This window comes from Ambystoma mexicanum, chromosome 2p, assembly GCF_040938575.1.
Source record: "Ambystoma mexicanum isolate Mex_15411 chromosome 2p, UKY_AmexF1_1, whole genome shotgun sequence".
In the NCBI taxonomy this organism is placed as follows: domain Eukaryota; kingdom Metazoa; phylum Chordata; class Amphibia; order Caudata; family Ambystomatidae; genus Ambystoma; species Ambystoma mexicanum.
The window spans coordinates 1,363,320,583-1,363,341,369 of NC_090923.1; the positions used below are offsets into that span (position 1 = coordinate 1,363,320,583).

Genomic DNA, 20,787 nt, shown 5'->3' on the forward strand with positions numbered 1-20,787 from the left:
TATGCTCCCTCCATGCGTCGCATAGTGCCATACTTTCCATCCTTTTATTGAGGTGTTCAGAAGGGGCGCCCTGATGGTGAGGTCCCCCCGCGCTCCTGTCTATCTGAGGATGCCAGGCCATGTTAAAGTCACCCCCAAGTATTAGATCACCTTTCGCAAACCCCTCCAACCTTCCCATTGTATCCCGCAGGAAGTCATCTTGGCCCATGTTTGGTGCATACATGGATGCCAAAGTTAACTTGGTATTGTGTAACTTGACGTTGGCAAATGCGTATCTTCCCTCCTTGTCTGTCTGCTTGTCTACCAATATTGCTTCCATTCCCCCCTTTATTGCTATTACTACCCCTGCTCGATTCCCTGTTGCATTTGATTGTGTCAGTACATCGTATCCTCGAAGGTGGATTTTCCCCCTGTCTAAGGCTCTGATGTGTGTTTCTTGAAGCAGGAGCATGTCAGTTTTCTCCCTCCTGAGCATATTCTCTACCTTTGTCCTTTTCACGGGGGAGTTCAGACCCCTAACATTCAGAGTTAAAATTCTTATCTTCCCCATTTCAACCCGTCCTTGTGGGCTATCCAGTTAGCCTAGGTGTTGTGGTCCCCTCTCTCTTCCGGATGAGCCCCCCACCGCCCCACCCCCCCAAACTCCCCAACTGTCCCCCAACCTTTAACCAAATACCAACTTTACTCCCGAGGAGGGCCCGGGTACCTATGGTAGCTAAGGCGGTCCGCCTGTCGCTCCCTGCCCTCTGTGGACTCGGGACTAACTTAGGTGGGGGGTCCTAAACCCTGCTTCATCCTCAGGCTTTAATGTGAGTCTATCCTGATCCGCGCCAGGCCTATTGTGTTTGAGTTGAATCCCTTCTTTGGGTAACTCTCCGAGCACTGTGTATAGGAGCATGGCCCTATCAAATTTCTGCTGAATCGATGCCTCTAGTCTGTTATTGCCGGCTTGTAGTTTTCTCTCCCATTCCGCTTCTTTTTTGCCGCACCAATTCCCACCCTCTCGCCCTCTTTAGGTGATCCCCCTTTGTCTTTTCGCCCCCGTTCGGTGTCTCCTCCGCCGAAATGTCCATAATATGTAGCCCCTCTTCCCAGGTGGTCACTCTCCTTTGCTTTCCTTCCCACTCGAATAGTAAGCCGAATGGGAATGTACATTTGTATTTTATTTCTTTTGCAACCAATTCCCTGATCAGTGGGGCCATTTCTCTTCTCTTCAGTAGTGTTACGGCTGACAGATCCTGATCTAGTTGGATATTCACACCATTCATCCTGATTTGATCCAGCTGCCTCACTCTCCTTAGGATGAGTTCTTTTTGCGGGTACGAAGAGAGAGCAGCAAACACATCTCTGGGTCTTTCCCCAAGTGCCCCTGTGCGCTTAGGGCCCACTCTGTGGATACGGTCTATCCCAATGTTCTCTGGTTCTTGCGCTTCAATTATGTCCATGAACACTTCCTGTACCGCTTTCCTTAGGTCCTTGTCTAGAACTGATTCTGGCATATTTTTTATGTGAATGTTCGATCTGCGGGACCTGTTTTCTAGGTCTTCACACTGTATTTCCAGATTGTGGGTTAAACGCACTAAATGCTCTTGTGTTTCACTGTTCTGTTGTGCCTCTTCTTCTGCGTTTTGCACTATTTTTTCTAGGGTGTCAGTCCTTTCTTCCAGATTAGCCATATCGAGTTTAATTTCCTGGACTGCCTGTTTCATGTCGTTCTTTATTGCTGTGAATTGATCCTGCACCGTCGACATGAACTTGTCTTGTAGTTCTACAAACCAGGCGTGCATATCGTCTTTTGTTGGGGGCTGGTTGCCTGAAGTGGTGTGGATGGGGTCTATTTGTATTGTTGATTCTTCCTGTGATCTACCTCTGGTAGTCACTGGGGTGTCCGAGGCCCACATCTGAATTATACTCGAGTCTTGTTTGGAGGGCTGTGGATTCTGGTGCCCCCCCCTTCCCTTTCGCCTTGGACATGGCCCCTTTGATGCTGCAGTGCCACCGTTTGTCCAGAGTTTTCCGCTCTCTTATGAGGCGGCAGCAGGGCGCTCTCGTAGGTGGTGCCTCTGCTGTTCACCCACTGAACTCTTGATTGAGATCTGTTTGGCTATCCGCCGAATCGGGTTCTGTAAGGGTAAGAGTCCCACTCTTGAGCTTATATCTCCCCCCCTTGGGTGAGGCCCCAGGTGTACGAGACTTGCTGCTGAATGTGGGTGGTGGGGCTCTGATTAACTTATTTCTCCCCTCTGTTCCTCGCTTCCCGCTTTCTACATGTAAGGCTCTGCGCGTGGAGTAGTAGACGGTGGGGTCTTCCCCCCGCTGAGATTGTGGATGCCGGACCTTCTCTAATTGCTGTGCGGGGTGTGTGGGTGTCAACCCCCCGCCTGTCGCTCAATGAGTCCCGTCTCCCTCTTGTGGGTGCCGCTGGGGTGGGGGGGGAAGCCTCTCACCTGTCGTTCCGCCTGGCTGGCTTCACCGCTGGTATCCCCCGCCTCGGGGCCGTGGCGCATGTACGATTCCTTCGCTGCTTCTCTGCCACTTTCCCCACGCCTCCCGCGACGTCTGAGGGATAGGGGGGCGAAGTCTCCGTCCTCGCAGGCCTCCCACGACTGCTCAGCCTTCTAGTCTAGAGACGCAAGGAAATCCCCTTGATGTAGTTGTACTAGATCCTGCTGCAGCATAACCATCCTGAAAGTCTGGGCCATTAGAAACTTGTTCAGAATACGAAGATCTAAAATGGGTCGCCAACCGCCGTCTACCCCGCCCCCACCCCGACCCCCTGATTTCTTTCTTATTAGGAAGTATCTGGAGGAGACACCATCTACCCATTGTGCGGTTGGTACCCCTTTTATGCCCCCCTGTTAGGGAGAATTCTCAAAATGTGCTAATTCCTCTCTACCTTAGAGACCCCCAGTTCTTTTGCTGATCTTTGGGACTGTACTTTTTAATTCTGTTTATTTTCTGTGTTTATTTTCTTTGGTTATGGAGTTTTAGACAACTCCGTGCAGTGACACAGGGAAGCCTTTTAGGCTGTCCCAAGGTTTAAAAACCTTCTCTGGGATAAACCACTGTTTCCCAGAGAAAGTAAAGTGAAAAATTGACTTTACTAGTCTTTTCAAATTCCTAGACTCAGCATGCCCTATCTTACAATAGAGTGCAGGAAGGGTTACCTAGTATCTCCTATGTCGAGAAACACATGTAGCTGTCAAATGCTATCCTTTTCTATCGAAATGGCTGGTGGCAGTGGTTTTACTACGACCGCGAACAATGGTAGCTAAAAATCACAGGAGCCATGTTTTTAAAATGGCGTCTGAGGCACTTTTGTTTAAACAGGTCCCGGTCGTCTTTTTTCGCCATTTCGTTTTTGAAAAGGTCCTTCTAGAGTTTGTCTCTGTGCGCCAAACCCAGTTTGGTCCCTTTATTTCTACACCTTTGGTGGGCTTCAGAACTGAAGACAGCCTCGGCGCTCGAGTGTCTGGGGTGGGAAGGAAGTGAGGGAGGTGCTTGAAACTCCCTGTGCTTATTCTCCTAAAAGACCCAAATGCACTCTGGCATGATTGGCTGGCTGACTGTCCGGCAAGGACAGCCACAGTGCTGGGTGAGTGGCAGCTAGGCTGGAATGAATGGGAGGAAATTGGATAAAAAGCGAGTCTCTTGGCTTGGAAGGCAGAGTAGACCACTGGAACGAAGGGACCGAAGACGAGTTGGAAGAAGACGGCTGCTGCAACTCCTGGACTGTTGGTTTGCCCGGTGAAGCACTGCTGCAGGTCCGAATCGCCAAGTTCATCTTGACAGAGAAGCAAAAGGACGACTTCTCCCTTTGAGTTGGTGGGACCAATCAACTCGTAAGCCACCTGGATACCATTCTCGGAGCTGGTTGCATTTTCCTCAGCATGCTGCAGGAAACCGAATAACCAGGGGGAAGGACACCAGTTTGTGTGCTTGACGACAGCTACTGGAATCGAAGATTTGCCACTTTGTTAGCTTTGTGACCAGTCCCCGTGCAGTACAGGAGTCACCAGACATCCTCCCTCTTGTCCCCACGACTGAGGCTCAGGAACAGCACGATCTGCAGGAACTGCCAGCTGCATCTTTTTCTTAAAAATAAGGTACTGTGAAAACCCGACCGAGAGAACTTACCTCTCACTGCGAAAGCACGTGAAACTTTGGCAACTTGCAGGCCTAGTCAGCTCGTGACCCGACACACAAACCTTTCTTCTTCAAACTACTTCTGAGAATCGTGGCAAAGACTTTTCCGTTTAACCACCAGAACTGCCTATCCTATACAAGACATTAGCCCATTGACTCTAGACTACTTATTGCATTGAATCAACTCCTTTGGTGAACTCAAATTATTTGCACTGTTTTAGGAGTAACTACTATTCGTTTTATTATCTTATGCCTTTTTGCTCCTACTTCAAATGTTCTGAATGCCATTTTGCTCCTACTTCAAAGTAGTTCAAATGTCACAGAACTGAACAGTGTGAAGTACTGTAGTATATTTGTGTGATATTGATTGCCTCCTTTTAGTGAATGTTTTCTAAAGGACTGTGTAATAAATAAATACGTTTTTTACCATGAAACCTTGAGTGTAAATGTCTATCTGAATACTTGTGATTATAGACCTCTGTGTAACACCCTTACAGCTCACATTCCCTCTTGAGATAAGCCTGGCTGCTCAGCTCGCTACCAAAAACTGTGAAGTACAGACTTTTCCCAAAGGTTGGTTTTGCTTACACCCGTAGTCATAGTTGTGTGTAGTGGTCCCAGAGGGTACTGCATACAAACTTTGCCTAACGCCCCCCGTTTGACAGTAACGACTGGACCTCCTGTTAAAGCAGACGACTGAACTTTTCTGCCTTTTTCACTGGAGGAATGGCAGGTGGTTATTAGATGAACTTAAGCATATGGCCCTGCTGGATGAAGGATAGCACCCATTCATCGATGGTGATGATCTTCCACTCCTGGATGAAATGCGAAGGTCTTCCTCCCAATGGGTTGTGGAAGTGGGAGGGTATGACTCAGGTTGGGTTAGAGTTGTTTAGCGACTGGCCTCTGACTTGCGAGGAGCTGCATTAGCACTGGTTACCCCCTGTATACTTGTGACTTGTTCCTGTAGGGGTCGGCACTGGGATACGAAGGGTTCTTGTAAGAAGCCGACAGAGGGGGGCCGGTAGTCTTGTGTCATTCTTGCGGAACGAGATTTCCCTGAATGAAAAGACTGCGTTTTTGTTGTAATGTGCCCATGGAACAGGATGTATCCGTGTGCGTTTTAGTCTTTTTGACCTTCTTGCCAAAAAGATCAATGCCATTAAAGGGCATGTCGATCACCTTATTTGGACCACTGGTGGCAAGTTGGAGAACAGCGCCATTACTCGGCTGTCGAAAACCAGTGTCAGCGATGTCCACGGCGGAAACTGAGATTGCATGGCCAGATGCCGCTTCTCCTTCACGTAGGAGCTTGAATGCCTCCTGCTTCTTATCCTCCGGCAGGAACTCAAGGATGCGTCCCATCTAAAACCACAGCTCCCAGTCATATCTCAATAGGATAGCCATGGCATTAGCTGCCTTGATGGCAGCGGCAGCTGTTGTAATAACGCTCTTCCTAAAGGCATCTAGGCGTTTCCCTTCCTCATCAGGTGGAACTGAGCAGGATGGCGAAGGATGCTTACTGCCGACACCACAGAATACAGGGATGGTTGTGTTCTTAGGTAAGTGGGTGCTCCGTCGGGGACTTTATTGAACCTCTCCTTTTTGAGAGGCGCGGATGAGTGTTTGGCCATAATTATAACACCTTCTGCCCAGATGTCATCCAACAGGGGTATGGCTAAAACAGCTTTTCTATGTAGCTCTTGTCTTTTAGTAGGGCAAACTATCTTTCCTTTGCTCTTCTGGTACCAAACCGAACATTTTTGTGGCCCTAGCCATCAAGGCGTGCAACAAACCAATTACGTCTGGAGGGGAATCCCTGGTGGCGACCTCCTATGGTTCACCGTCTGCTGGGACAATGTCATCAAATTCCTCCTATGTGTTCGTCGTGTGGACAGAGATTTGGCCGCCTGGGGCTTCCTCTTCTGACTCAGTCAGTGAGCTGCAGAGGCCTTTGAAGACCATGATCATTCCACTTATGCCGGGTTGGGGCTCTTGAGGGCCCCGAGGTGGGTGTGGTGTAGAAGGGTTCCGTCACCAGAGTCTTCAAGGTGGCTAAAATGTCTAAAGATGATGGTGAGGGCACTAAACCTAGTGATGGCGTTTGACGTGAAGGTCCATGAGCAGGTGTTGCCTTAGGCGGAGGCGTGCCCAAGTTAGGGTTGGAACGTATTAAATCCTTGTCTGAGGAAACAAGCAAGGGGTCTGTCCCCTCCAATACTGGTTGAGAGGGGGCCCTCCTGTGTGCCAGTTGGCTAATGAGTTTTCTCTGGGGAGATCCCAAACGCGAGAGGACAAGCAGGGCTGGGAAGTGCTGTAAGTGCTTACGTTGTGGCGTTGACGGTGTCACCGACTGGGTACGCCTTGTAGATGTTGACGAGGACTTTGTAGTCGTTGACGGGGCAGTCGTCACAGAGGTCTTGTTAGTCTACAGGGTTGTCGACGATGATTTATACAACTTCCTTGGCATCTGCGTTAACGGCAACATAGCAGCCTCTATTTCTGGCTTCAGTTATGGCTGTAGGCCTTAACGACAAAGGGTGGCGAGGACGGGAATACGTTGGCGGGAAAAAAACTGACAGGACTGGAACGACGAGTAGGTGGTGGTAGGGTCTAGGATGCTTGATCAGTCAAAGATTACATTTTTGGGGTATTTAATCTTAGAAAAACGTTGTTGTATAGAGATTTTATGGGTACTCCCAACCAAAAACGTGCAGTAAAAAATCTGAAGATGGCCTCTGGGGTTGGAGCTAAGGGAGCCTTTCCTATTGGCTGCGGGTAGCATGATCCAAAATTACTATACTACAGCACTAAAGTGACTGAAGTTTAAGTTTAAACTGCTCTATGTTACCAAGGATTCCAAGCCTGATGACAGGGAATATTCACAGCATGTCAATCTATGAAAGATCTGATGCTGGAAAAGAGGAGTGGTGGGACTCACTACCTTAGACATTTTCTTTAACTTCTTGTGATGCTTGCCTTCTCTCTTTTTCCTCCTGAGTCAGCCCTTATGTGTTGGCCTCCGAGGACTTAAGAATAGAGAGGGACGGCCGGGCAAGTTAGAAGTGGGACGTCCTAGTACCAACTTAGCTGCTTGTACCTTCAAAGCCTTCAGGTTCATAGACTGACACATTGCTCCTTGTCGTGGTCCATCCCCAACTGGCCCTCAGGTACTCCAAAAACTCGATTACTCCCTGCTCCCCAAAGATATTGATTGAGGAAGTAGAGTAGAAAGTGTGGAAACTTCCAGAAGGTTTGAGCACCTTTCCCAGAGCCATTACCTGAGTAAATGTTTTCTTCTTTGCCAGAGAGTAAGATTTTTGTTGCGCTCTGCCATTCCTTTAACCGCAGCTGTTTAGTAGGAGACTATGGCTATCGGCACATTTCTTTTGCTTATGTACGCTAGAGAGGGATACAGGCAGGTGCAGAAGCAAATTGTATTAGCAATTCCTATTCTGTTGCGAGAAATTGTCCGTCTAGGCCCCAAAAGCTTCATAGAGATCAGATCTACCCCAGTGGATTGTTTACAAACACCACACCCAATGCATTTCCTTTTAGACGTCCCTCCACCTTTTCAAAAATGTTTTACTGAAAAGCAGCCCAGAAATAAAAATAAATGTGCCAGTATTGTAAAGAGTATCATTTACAGAGTAAGAATATGGTCTGTGGCTCCAATAGGAAGGGAATATGCTAATGCTGTGCACATGCATTTGAGAGGAATGTCAGCATATTTAAGTACAGTTTTGAAAGCTTCTGGATAGGAGTAATATACAAACTGTTTGACTATATAACAGCAAAATAGCAGAGGCATAAAACAGTGCATTATAATAATGCATACAAAACATTTTAAACATTTTCCATAGCAGTGAAGTGTACCTCCAACACCCCAATCAAATTAACTGCGATTGTTTTGATATTATGTGTACATCGAAAATACAGAAATGGCTTTTCCCAAAAATGAACAGCACAAACCAAACACACAGAGATGCACAATGAAGTGGACTGCAGCGTCAGACAACAGCACTGAATAGAAGGAAAACTAAAAACTCACCATAACCGGAAACAGTGGAGTTGTCTGGGGATTTCTCCCCAAGGGCTTCAGTGGCTGCCTTCAGTTGTTCCTTTAACCTACTAAGATCACAGTCCGCCTTGGCTTTGACGATACTCAGCTCTGTGTACATATCTTTATATTTATCACTGGCATATTTTTTATCCTTGCAGAGAAACAAAAACAAAAAAAAAAAAGATATCAAACGCAGTTGTAAACTGAACTAATCTGAGTTCTACACAATTTGTAATGCTCAAAGGCTTCTTTGGAATCCCAAGTTATAAAAAATTAAAAAGCATGTATTTTCTGCTACTGTTAGGTAACTAATTGTAATTGGTTATTTATAATGCGCTTAATACCGAGGGGTTTCTAAGTGCTGACCCAGGGATCGAACCTGTGTTGTCCCACATCGTCTTGCTTTCAAGGCGAGCGTGTTGCCACTGAGCTATCCTCCCGTCCCGATAATATTTTCATATTCATGATAAATCTTCCAGACCTGTGTCAACCCCAGAACCTTTTGCTTTGACTAGGTAACTATTTTACCTTGTCCGTAGGTGAAGGGGAATCTTTTCCCCCCTCTCACCTAGTCTTTTACTCTACTCTTTTATGGGTGACCTTTTTATGTCTCTTCATAGTGTATGGTGGAAGTTATAGTTTCCTACAACTTAATGGGCTTAGGCTGGGTTGCCCCTTTGGGCTCCCCTGTTAATTTCTCTTCCATGTACTTGGGTGAACTACTGTTCACAAGTAGTAAAGAGGGATTTTCATCCCCTTTACATTTTGTATAAGTAAGCCAGCACACCCCACCTTATGTGAAGTGCTGGGGGCGGGGGGTAAGGGGGAATACAAAGTATCCACTTTCTTACTTACCGGACAACAGTCTTGTTACAATTGCAAGTTTACTTGAATGGCTGGTGGCAGAGGTTTTACATTTATGACTTTTAGTCTTTATTATTCACAAGCTGTTAATTCAGCCCCAGTAATGCACAGAAGGGCCACCATTTTGCTAAAATGGTGGACTCCGTGTTTGGCCATTTCTTGTGTGCTTGCTTCCCCTGTCATTCTAGGTGGGAATGACCTCTGTGTAAGTTTTGTCTTCGGCGGGAATCCTTTGGATTCCCCGCCCAAGTCTCCAGAGTGTCTGAGAAGCCAGGAAGTGAGGGAGGAGTTCAAAACTTTGCAGTCATATTTCTTCCATCTTGCCTGAAAGGAACCAACTCCAAGTGGGGTAAGGGGGGAGGGGGGGTGGGAGAGAGGTGCGGGGGAGGACTAGCTGTCCTCATTGGACAGCCAGACCGTCCCTTGCTGTAAAATTTAGGGAGAGAATGTAGAAGTTGTGCTGTAGTTCCTATTAAATACTCCAAACCTGGAAGCTGCTGACAAGTCGACCACTGGAGCTGAAACCAAAAAGGAAGATGAAGATAAGACGGCTGTAGCCATTCCCAGCAAACGGAGACCTTGCTGTGTAACCGGAGCCTGCTGTTAACCCTTCCTTCCAAGCGACCTGGGGATCCTGAAAAGGATGACCCTGACCCAGAGCCTGGTGAGATCCACTAGACTCAAGAAGACCTGCATTTTGAGCCATCCTACGGCGTGCTGTGACTTTGCAGGCTGCAATACCCCAATACCAATGGAACTGAAGCCATTACACAGTGCACAGTCTTCCGAATTCTGAATCGCAGTGAAAATTTGGTGGCATCCTTCTGGACCTCCGGAGACTTTATATGAATCCTTGATGTCCCCTCAGCAGAGTGCTGGACCAGATTAGCGACGAGAATCCTACCAGCGATATTCTGTCTTCTCCTGGCTCTTGAAAAGGGCGCCAAAATCACAGAACCTCATTCAGCCATGAAGAAACCCTTGCTTGGGATCTTCCCCGTTGATCCCCGCTGCCCATTCCCTTTCAGTGTCCTGTCTTCAGTCTTCACAACAAGGAATTCATCGACCAGGTTTTTGGCTGCAGATCTTGAAGACGTCCAACTGCAAACTCTTCTACTGTGCTGAGGTACTGGGCTGGCTGGGGTATTACTTACCTTAAGCTTTTTGTGATCTCTGTGAAACCTTGGGGGTGATTCATGTGAATGGGAGTCCTCTCATCCTGTTCACCCAGGCCCATTGCTGTAATACCTTTAGGGTGTCTTCTCTGAAGTCCCTGGAACCCTTCTCCAATTCTAAAGTAAAATACTTACTTGTTTTGAACAGCTTTCCTCCGGAACTCTGACTTTTGCTACACCTGTGCCTATTCTAACCTTTCTGTTGGCCACTAGAGACCTAGTGCCCCTGCCCCCTCCTGCCACGGAGACCACTAATGCTCCAAGAATAGGGAAGTCCTTATAAGGTTTAGGCCTTTTGCCTAGTAAATGCAACAAGTGCTTAAAAGTTACTTCCTTGTAATAGAGTTGGTTTGGTAACTGTCCCTCTAATAAATGAGCAGTTACAAAAGTTCTTACTATCCTTTGAATGTGTTTCTCCATTCTTAGAGTATATGAGATAAATTACTCACTGTAATTGTATATCTGATGGTTGTATCTGCTTAGATTCACATGCTATGCATAGGCCGACATCTAGTGTAGTTGCAGAGTATAACATGATTTATTTTGAAACTCAAAAAGGGACGTCGATTGGACATGCCAGTAATACTATCCCTAGTGTGATATCCATTGTACCCATGGTCCTTCACGCGTTGACGTCCCTCAGATAGTTTTGGTTCTGACATGAGGTAGCGTGAAGTGTAGCGCGAGTACATATGTAATAAAGCAGAAAATAGCGATAGAGCAAGAACATCTATGCACCTTCGGCTCCAGGAGGGGAGGAAGAGTGGGTGCATGTGAATCTCAGTCAGTCAAAAATGTTTATTTCTGATAAAAAAAATCCATAAAACACATAAAACATTACACAATGATCACACTTGATACATGATAAAAAAAACCTTCCCATAAATTTACATACATCACTGAAAATCCACATAGTACATATCAAATACACTCTAATGAAACAATCCACATAAAATCTAGTACACTGCTTCTTTTATACATGCGCAATCCAAAATAGAACTCACAGCATTATTCACCTTGTAACCTCAATAGCCCCTTTCTAAAATGCATTGCTCTTTTCAAGAAAGAGTAAGGCCCAAGCAACCAGAACAGAGTCAGCGATCAAAAGAAACAGAATGGCAGCTCTATGTTGACGAATGTTGGCCTCCCTCAACAGTGGTCCTTACATTTAGCCATGTTCAGAAAGTCCTTCCATGCTGCCCCTTCGACTTCCCCGTTTCCTTCTCTGGATCTCTGTCCGATATAGGGCCGTGGCATGTGCAATCTCCCTCCCTCTAGTGGCCGGTGCTTTCAGAATCTTCAACAATGATCTCTTCGCACCACTGCAACCCTCATCAAACCATCCCTTACGCTGTGCCCTTCCTGGTGCCTTACTCACAATTGAAAACTTTTTAGAACAGAGCACTCACCAATTCAACAAAATGTGAATCTAAGCAGATACAAGCATCAGAAATACGATTATGGTGAGTAATGTATCCCTTCTGAGGCTTGAAGATCTGCTTGGATCATATGCTATGCATAGATTAGCGAGCCGTATCTGGAGAAGGCGGTGGGTTGTGAGAAGGTACAGCTGCAAATATATGTTTTAGCACTGCTTGTTCCACCTGTGAATCCGCTTTAGAATGTAGATCTGTACAGAATTCGAAAGAGCAGCTGCACTGCAAATAGTGTCTAGGGGGATGTTTGCAATAAATGCTCAAGTAGCTCCTGTACCTCTGATAGAGTGAGCTCTTGGTATGAAAGGCAGGGTCTTTATTGATAATGAATAGCATAGTTGTATGCACTTGACCATCCATCTGGAAATAGCGTTATTTGAAAAATGATCCCCTTCCCTGCCAGTTGCTATGGAAACAAAGATTTGGTCCGTTTTCCTTATAGGCTTTGTTTTGTTCACGTAGTACACAGACACTCGCCTTACATGTAGTGTATGGAGGTTCCTTTCAGCTGAGTTAGATGGATTTGGGAAAAAAGTAGAAAGTTCAATGGATTGGTTGACATGGAACTTGGAAATGAATTTAGTTGAAAACCTAGGATGTATTCTAATGACAGCCTTGTCCTTGTGGATTATAAAGAAAGGTCCGAACCCGGTGGAGGGTTAGAAATGCGAGGCTATAGTCTCTTTACTCCCTCCATGAAAGACTTAATAGGAACTTTCCACCAAGACACCTTGTTTTGTGAAATGGTGTATGTGTACAGCGGGCCGTTAGGTGTACTTTGATGGGAGTTAAATACTAGACCAGACTCTAGTAGGTAAAGCATGTAGTGTAGAATGTTGAAAGGGGAACATTCAATTGGATTTAAGGATTGTGACTGGCACCGTATTACAAACCTTTTCCATTAGTTGAAATAACAGTGCCTGGTGTTGCTTTTCCGTGCCTCCTTTAGGATATCCGTACACTGTTGAGGATGTTTTAAAAGCCCGAACTGTATGACTTGAGGAGTCAGGCTGCCAAGTTCCTAGACTGAGGCTGTGGATGGAGTGTTGTCCCCGAGTGCTGGGAGAGCATGCTGTAGGGGCACGGGAGTTTGGTTGGCTTGCACATCGACAGTTTGAGCAGGTGTGTAAACCATGGTTGTCTTGCCCACATTGGAGCTATGAGGATTAGCGTGGCTTGTTGCTGGAGCATCGTGTGTACTATTCTTCTGAGGAGTGTTGTCTGGGGAAAAACTTAAGCGAATTTCCCTGGCCAACTCATCCACAAGGCATTCCCCTTGGACTGGATGGGGAAACCTGGCTGCAAAGTCTGGGCATTGTTTATTTTGGCTTGTGGCGAACAAGTCTATAGGGGGATAACCCCACAGGGAAAATACTTTGTCTAGAATATCTTTGTTGAGCTGCCACTCGTGTTCTTCTGGAAGAGGATTTTCTGCTCAGAGAATCTGCTGGAGCATGGAGTTCCCCAGGAACGTATTGAGAGACTGGGAACCTGTTCAGCTTGAGTGCCCTCTTCCAAATCTTTTGGGACAGTCTGGATAGACTTGGAGACTGTATGCCTCCCAGTTTGTTTAGGTAGAACATGGCAGTGGTGCTGTCTGTGACCACGTGTACTGTCTGACTTAGTTGATGCTGCTGAAAGGATTGCAAAGCCTTGCGAACTGCTAGAGGTTCTAGAGGTTGATGTGATTTTGGGCTGTGGTGTGTGTCCACTGGCCATGAGCTGTCTGGTGAAAGAAAAGGGCTCCCCATCTGGAGAGTGAGGTGTCCGTCGTTAGTATCGCTTGAACTGGTGGATTTGCGAAAAGGTTTTCCTTTCAATAATTGTTTTTGTCACTGACACTACTGCTAGCACTTTTGTTAACACCCTTGGAGCCAAGGCTATGCCGAAGGGAAGCACCTTGAATTGGTAGTGTTCTCCCGCTATCTGGAAATGCAGGTATATTCTGTGTGCTGGGAACATTGAGATATGATGGTATGTATCTTTCATATCCAATGTTGCCATGTAGTCCCCCTGCTTTAGAAGGGGAATTACTTCCTGAAGGGTTGTAATGTGAAATATTTGTGGCTTGACATACGTGTTTGCTGGGCTCAGGTCTAGTACCGGGGGCATTGTTCGGTCTTTCTTTGGCACAAGGAAGTACGTTGAATAAATACTCTTGTTTACCTGGTTTGCTGGCACGATTTCTCTATTGCACCCTTTTCCAGCAGTGATTTCACCTCCTCCAGTAGTATGTGTTTTTCCTTTGTTGATTTTCTTTGTTTCGGCAGGTGGTTGCATGGTCTTTCTACAGGTTCTATGCAGTATCAGCCCGCCACGGTGGATAACACCCAGTTGTCTGAGATGATCCCCTCCCATGCGTGGGTGAAGTGTGAAATGTGACCTCCTATTGGCGTGGCATGGGAGAGGACCTGGAGCGGGTCGCCACTGTTTGCGAGGGTTAGAACCCCTTGCAGAGGAGGTTCTACCCCGTGCTCCTTGATCATACCTTGCCCATAACTGGAGGAGCGTTGTGGACCCTGCCCATGGAACAGTCTTGTGTTGAAATAACTTCTCTGCCCAAACGGCTTGTTGGACAGCTGCCCAAGAGATATTAGGGAGTCATTGTCACGACCCTCAACCCGAAGCCCCCCTGGCCTACCCATGGGCCAGGGGGAGCCTTGACCCCAGTCCCCACTAAATCCCAACCTAGGCCTTCTTGGGGCCAGTCCTGGCGCTTTGGCGCCAGGCTCATACTTAATGAGTTTGTGCTAGGTAACTACTTTTGGTTACTGTCATTCAATGTGGAAGCAGCCACAGAATCAGGCTTCTTGGAACCTGGCTTGCAAAAGGATGGTTTGGGTGTGGCACCTTGGAACTCTTTTACCTGGCCTTCTTTCTTTAAGCTATTTAAACCACACCCGACTGGACTGACACGCTTCGCGTTAGTTTGCAATTCTGCAACGTGACGCTCACCGCATTCAGCTTCAGCCACGAACCTCGGATGAACAGTATCTGCAGAAAAGAAATACGACATTGTTAGAAAAGGTTGCAGCTTACCTGAATTCCATCATTAGCGGTCCTCAGCTCTTCCAACAGGCATCCTGGAACCAGCGCTCCTTCGGATCGACAGACCTGCAGAAAGCAAAAGACAAGGCATTAGACATTTTGCACAATTAACGAACTCCGCCAAAAGGCTTACCTTGCCACTCGCACTTCATTCAGCAACATCTCTGATAATTCTACACTCCGGCAGAGCACCGCGACCTGTGAAGACAAAAGATAACAGGTTAGCAAAGGCAAGGCACCTTAGAGCTGCGATAAGCGCCTCCTCGCCGGGTCCATGCACTCCAAAAACGCTAATACTTACCAGCGAACCCCGAATTTAATCTTCGCCACGAATTGGACTTCCACGTACCTAAGGGAGAGAGAAAGACATTGTTAATTCCAGAAAGGCATGCTAGGACAGCAAAACACCATAGCAATAAGACCTACCTGAAAGGCTCACGTCGGGCCGGCATCAGTGAAGTAACTCGACCGCCATAGCCCGCAAAGCACCACGCGCCCCTGCCGAGACAGCAGGACGGAGAACCCGCCAACATCAAGAACAAGGTGAGAGGAAGCCCAGAGGGACCGCAGACATACCGGGTGGTGGGAGGCTGTTAATCCCAGTTACCCGGTCCTAAACATTGTTTACCTCTATTTCTGGCAGGATTCTTCTGCTGGTCACTACTAGGCATCGCAGGGAGGGATACCTGGACACCGATTGCTGGGTGGCGCCCCCGTGGAACCAGGCGAGCGTAACAGAACGCAAAGCCTCCAAACTAAAATCCACCTGGGCGCCATGGAAACCTCAGAACTAGGCCAATTGGCCCAACTGATAGGAGAATAACGCGCCGAGGTTCATTCTGCCCGTCAGGAGACTAATGCTCTCCGAAGAGATTTAATTGTGACTAAGGAGCGCACAGAAGACCTTAGCAGACAATACTTGCAATCACAGGCAGGCCAGACACCTCTGCCGGGAGGCGATCCAACGATGCAGAACCCTACACTGCCTTCCATTTCTTCAACTCTGGTGCAAATTACTCTACCAGGAGCAGTTCCTTTAGCCCCACCGGAGCGATTTACAGGCGATCCACAGACATATGCCTCTTTCATGACTCAATGCCGCCTTCACTTTCTTTGCAGGCCAGGAGCATTTCCAAATGACCAAGCTCGGGTGGCCTTTGTTTTATCATATTTGAGCGGTAGTGCAGCAGATTGGTTAGTACTATTAGTGACCCATGATGATCCTATATTACATGACTTTGGGGGATTTCAGAGGGAGATGGAGAAACTGTTTGCCCGTCACACTCGAGAACAAGCAGTGGACAATGAACTCCTTTCCCTCCGACAGGGAAATCAGGATTTGGTAACGTACACCGCAACTTTCAACAGACTGGTCGCTGAAGCTAGATGGGCTGAAAACAAGAGAACCATGTTGTTTCATCGGGGGTTAAGGGTAAGAGTTAAAAGGCGTTCTAGCCCAAGTATTGGACACCCCTCGAGATTGTTCGGAGTTCATAAACTTTGTTGTGCAATTAGATCACCGGCTGCAAGACCGAAAAGCAGATCGCTCCAAAATGTATCCACGGGCAGGGTATGTTCGGTCAAGAGACAATGTAACTCGTGCACAAGAAAACCCTGTGGAGCCCATGCAACTTGGGGGAGTGCGACCCCCGTTAACCAAAGAAGGGCGAGACAAAAGAAGGCAGCAAAAATTATGCCTGTACTGTGGAAAATCAGGACACTGTCTGAAGGACTGTCCAGTAAAACCCCCTAGGAAGGTCATCGGTGCCACTGAGAAAGATGAGGAAAAAGAACCTAAGTCGAAAGACTACCCAGCTCGACAAACGTAGAGGTCAGTTTGTCGAGTGAAAGAAAGGAGCCACCGACATCACACTTTGCAATACCAGCGATCCTAATCAACAACCAACGGTCCTCAGTCGGAAATTATATTGATCAGGATCTGGTTGCAGAGATGGGACTCCCCTTATGTTCCAAGCCGACTACTGATAAGGTGACTACAGTTGATGGAACTGAAACTGCTTCCGGACCCGTTACCCAATGCAAAGCTGAAATAACATTGCTGTGTCAGGATGGGCATAGAGAACTCATTTCGTTTTACATCATCAAAGCGCCTCAATTTCGGCTTATACTAGGGATGCCATGGTTAGTCGCTCATAATCCTTTGATTAACTGGCGAGACGGGAAATTAACCTTCCCCAGTGACTGATTCTCTAACCTGTTATTACCAATAACAGAAGACAGCTTGCAGTAGTTCAACAACTCCCCGAACAACGACATCTGTCTTGGGTGCAATCAGTAATCTGCCTGAGGAATACTGCGATTTCCAGGATTTATTTCAGAAGGACCAGGCAAATACCCTGCCACCCCACAGGCCCCATGACTGTCAAATCGACTTTGTCCCTGGTGCCCAAGTCCCCGTGGGAGAATCTATGCTCTAACTGAACCCGAAAACCTTCACCTGAAGTCCTATTTAGACCAATACCTCGCAAACGGATTCATCTGTCCGTTGAAGTCCTCTGCAGCCAGTCCTTTGTTCTTCGTACCGAAAAAAGAAGGAGACTTAAGGACCTGTATTGACTACCGCGCATTGAACCTGATCACTGTAAAGAACAGTTACCCTTTGCCACTCATTGCGGAAATGCTGGACCAGGTCAAAGATGCTCAAATTTACACCAAATTGGACCTTCGGGGAGCATATCACCTGGTTTGGGTCAGAAGCGGTGATGAATGGAAAACTGCTTTCCGTACTAAATATGGTTTGTTCGAATATCAAGTTATTCCCTTTGGGTTATGCAACGCGCCGGCAGAATTCCAATACTTCATGAATGACGTCCTGAGAGAGCTAATTGATGTCTGCGCCTTAGTGTACATTGATGACAACCTGGTGTACTCAACTTCCAAACAAGACCATGTCAAACATGTCTGTTCAGTCCTCGCCAAACTCAGTGAACATCGTTTATTTGCCAAGATGGAAAAGTGCCATTTTCACGTAACCGAAGTAGAGTTTCTAGGCTTCATTCCCGGAGGCATCAGGATGGACCTGCACAAAGTCGACGCCGTTTTGAAATGGCCATCAACGACGTCTGTAAAAGGAGTACAAAGCATGTTAGGCTTTGCGAACTTTTATCGCCAGTTTATACCAGATTTCTCCCAAATCGTACACCCAATCACTGCATTACTGCGAAAAAATAACAAAAGATTTGCCTGGACTGAAGACGCAGAAAAGGCTTTTCAGGAACTAAAAAAAAGATTCACCTCAGCACCAATCCTGCAACATCCACGTCCAGACCTCCCGTACATCATGGAAATGGACGCTTCCAGTATAGCAATGGGAGCTGTCCTCTCTCAAAAGGATCCCGAAACTGGCCAGCTACATACCGTGGCCTTCTGGTCAAAGAAGTTCTCACCCCCAGAAATAAATTATACAATAACAGACAAAGAACTCTTGGCAATCAAGTCCACCTTTAAAGCCTGGCGACACTACCTTCTAGGAGCCAGACACACCATTACAGTAACCACTGACCACCGAAACCTGCATTATCTTAAGACAGCCAAAGCCCAATCTTCACGCCAGCTGCGATGGGCTCTCTTCTTCGCCGAATATGATTTTGTCATAACGTTTCGACCCGGCGTCAAGAATGGAAAGGCTGACGCACTTTCTCGTACTGAAACTAATGACTTGGTTTATACGGCTCTGGATCCAGTCCCCATCATACCAGTAGACAAGCTCTTAGGCCTTACTACTGCCTTAACCCACACGGAACTGAAAAAAGAAATTCAACAGACCATGAATCCGGATGCTTACCTTGCGTGGCAAGGGCAAGGAGAACAGTATTCTGTCCAAGACCAATTACCATTCTTCAAGGATCGCTTATACATACCCACCAAGAACTTACAACAGGTTATTTCAAGTTACCATGACTCCCTAATCGAAGGACACCCCGGAATTACTAAAACCTTAGCCAAGGTTAAACAGAACTTCTGGTGGCCTACCTGGCGAAGAGATATCATCCAATACGTTCAGTCTTGTGGGGAGTGCGCACAGAATAAATTGCAAAAGCACAAACCATCTGGCCTTCTGAAACTTTGGACATTCCTCTAGCGCCATGGCACACACTTTCCCTCGATTTCATCACTGAGCTACCTACCAGTCAAGGGTTTAACACCATTCTTGTAGTTGTCGACCTATTCTCAAAAATGGCCCACTTTATTCCACTGAAGGGTCTTCCAGATGCATCCACGTTAGCCAAGGTATTTCTGGACAATATTGTTAAATTACATGGCTTTCCATCAGTCCTGATCTCTTATCGAGGTAGTCAGTTTGTTTCTAACTTTTGGAGGAAGTTCTGTGCTATGGCACAAATTGACGTTCGGCTGTCCACTAGCCATCACCCTCAAACAGACAGCCAGACCAAAAGGACCAACCAGACCCTAGAGCAGTACCTGCAGTGTATGTTACATCACAAGCTAAGAGACTGGAAAGACTTGCTATGGATAGCCGAGTACGCTTATAACAACTCCTTACATTCCAGCACGGGACAAATGCCCTTTTATTCCCTTTATGGCAGACACCCGCGTACCTTGGAATTGGACCTCCCAACCAGATTAGAAAGGCCCGCGGTAGTAACCCTTCATACCAACATCACGTAAGCTTTTAAAAAGGCCAAAGAACATCTCACGCACGCCAAAGACAAACAAAAACAATTCGCTGACCAACACAGGACTACGGCCCCCACTTATCAAGTAGGAGACAAGGTCTGGTTAGCCACCAGATTTATGCCCATCAAAGGAACCTGGACCTTTCAACCCAAGTATGTGGGTCCCTATACTATCAAGGCAATTATCAATCCAGCGGCCGTCAAATTAGATTTGCCATCCAATCTACGTATCCACCCAGTATTCCATGTGTCCCTGGTATGCATCTATGCAACCAGGCACACGTATTGGAACGGCACCTAAACCCATTCTTGTCGACGGGGAACCAGAATTTGAAATTAAAGGTATACTGGATTCTAAGTACTCTAGGGGCAAGCTATACTATCTATTAGATTGGAAGGGTTTTGGACCCCAAGATAGATCCTGGGAACCCAGCGAATATGTTCACGCACCACGTCTAATCAAAAGGTACCATTGAAACTTCCCGACTAAACCTGGACCGGACAGAAGGAACACCTTGAGAGGGCCCTTGGGGGCAAGGGGGGGGGGGGGGAAAGAGTGCTGTCACGACCCTCACCCTGAAGCCCCTCTGGCCTACCCATGGGCCAGGGGGAGCCTTGATCCCAGTCCCCACTAAATCCCAACCTAGGCCTTCTTGGGGCCAGTCCTGGTGCCTTTGGCGCCAGGCTCATACTTAATAATGAGTTTGTGCTAGGGAACTACATTTTGTTACTGTCATTCAATGTGGAAGCATCCACAGAATCAGGCTTCTTGGAACCTGGGTTGCAGAAGGATGGTTTGGTTGTGGCACCTTGAAACTCTTACCTGGAATTCTTTCTTGAAGCTATTTAAACCACGCCCGACTGGCCTGACACGCTTCGCGTTAGTTTGCAATTCTGCAACGTGACGCTCACCGGGTTCAGCTTCAGCCACGAACCTCGGATGGATAGCATCTTTAGAAAAGAAAGAAGACATTGTTAGAAAAGGTTGCAGCTTACCTGAATTCCATCATTAGCGGTCCTCAGCTCTTCCAACTGGCATCCTGGAACCAGCCTCCTTCGGATCGACAGACCTGCAGAAAGGGAAAGACAAGGCATTAGACATTTTGCACAATTAACGAACTCCGCCAAAAGGCTTAACTTGCCACTCGCACTTCATTCAGCAACATCTCTGAAATTCTACACTCAGGCGGAGCACCGCGACCTGTGAAGACAAAAGATAACAGGTTAGCAAGGGCAAGGCACCTTGCCACGTCCAGGCGCTCCAAAAACGCTAATACTTACCAGTGAACCCCGAATCCAATCTTCGCCACAAATTGGACTTCCACGTACCTAAGGAAGAGAGAAAGACATTGTTAATTCCAGAAAGGCATGCTAGGACAGCAAAACACCATACCAAT

The 20,787-nt window shown here is 47.0% G+C and overlaps 1 protein-coding gene across 6 annotated transcripts in view; it reads right to left on the reverse strand.

Annotated features, from left to right (window-relative positions):
• The window catches only part of MPRIP (myosin phosphatase Rho interacting protein), a 1,106,800-nt gene that overhangs the window by 84,516 nt on the left and 1,001,497 nt on the right, over positions 1 to 20,787 (reverse strand). For all 6 annotated transcript variants that reach the window (XM_069645743.1, XM_069645742.1, XM_069645740.1 and 3 more), the window contains one exon: positions 8,198 to 8,360. In XM_069645743.1, coding sequence (XP_069501844.1) covers positions 8,198 to 8,360 — 163 coding nt within the window. The remainder of the gene's footprint in view (positions 1 to 8,197; positions 8,361 to 20,787) is intronic.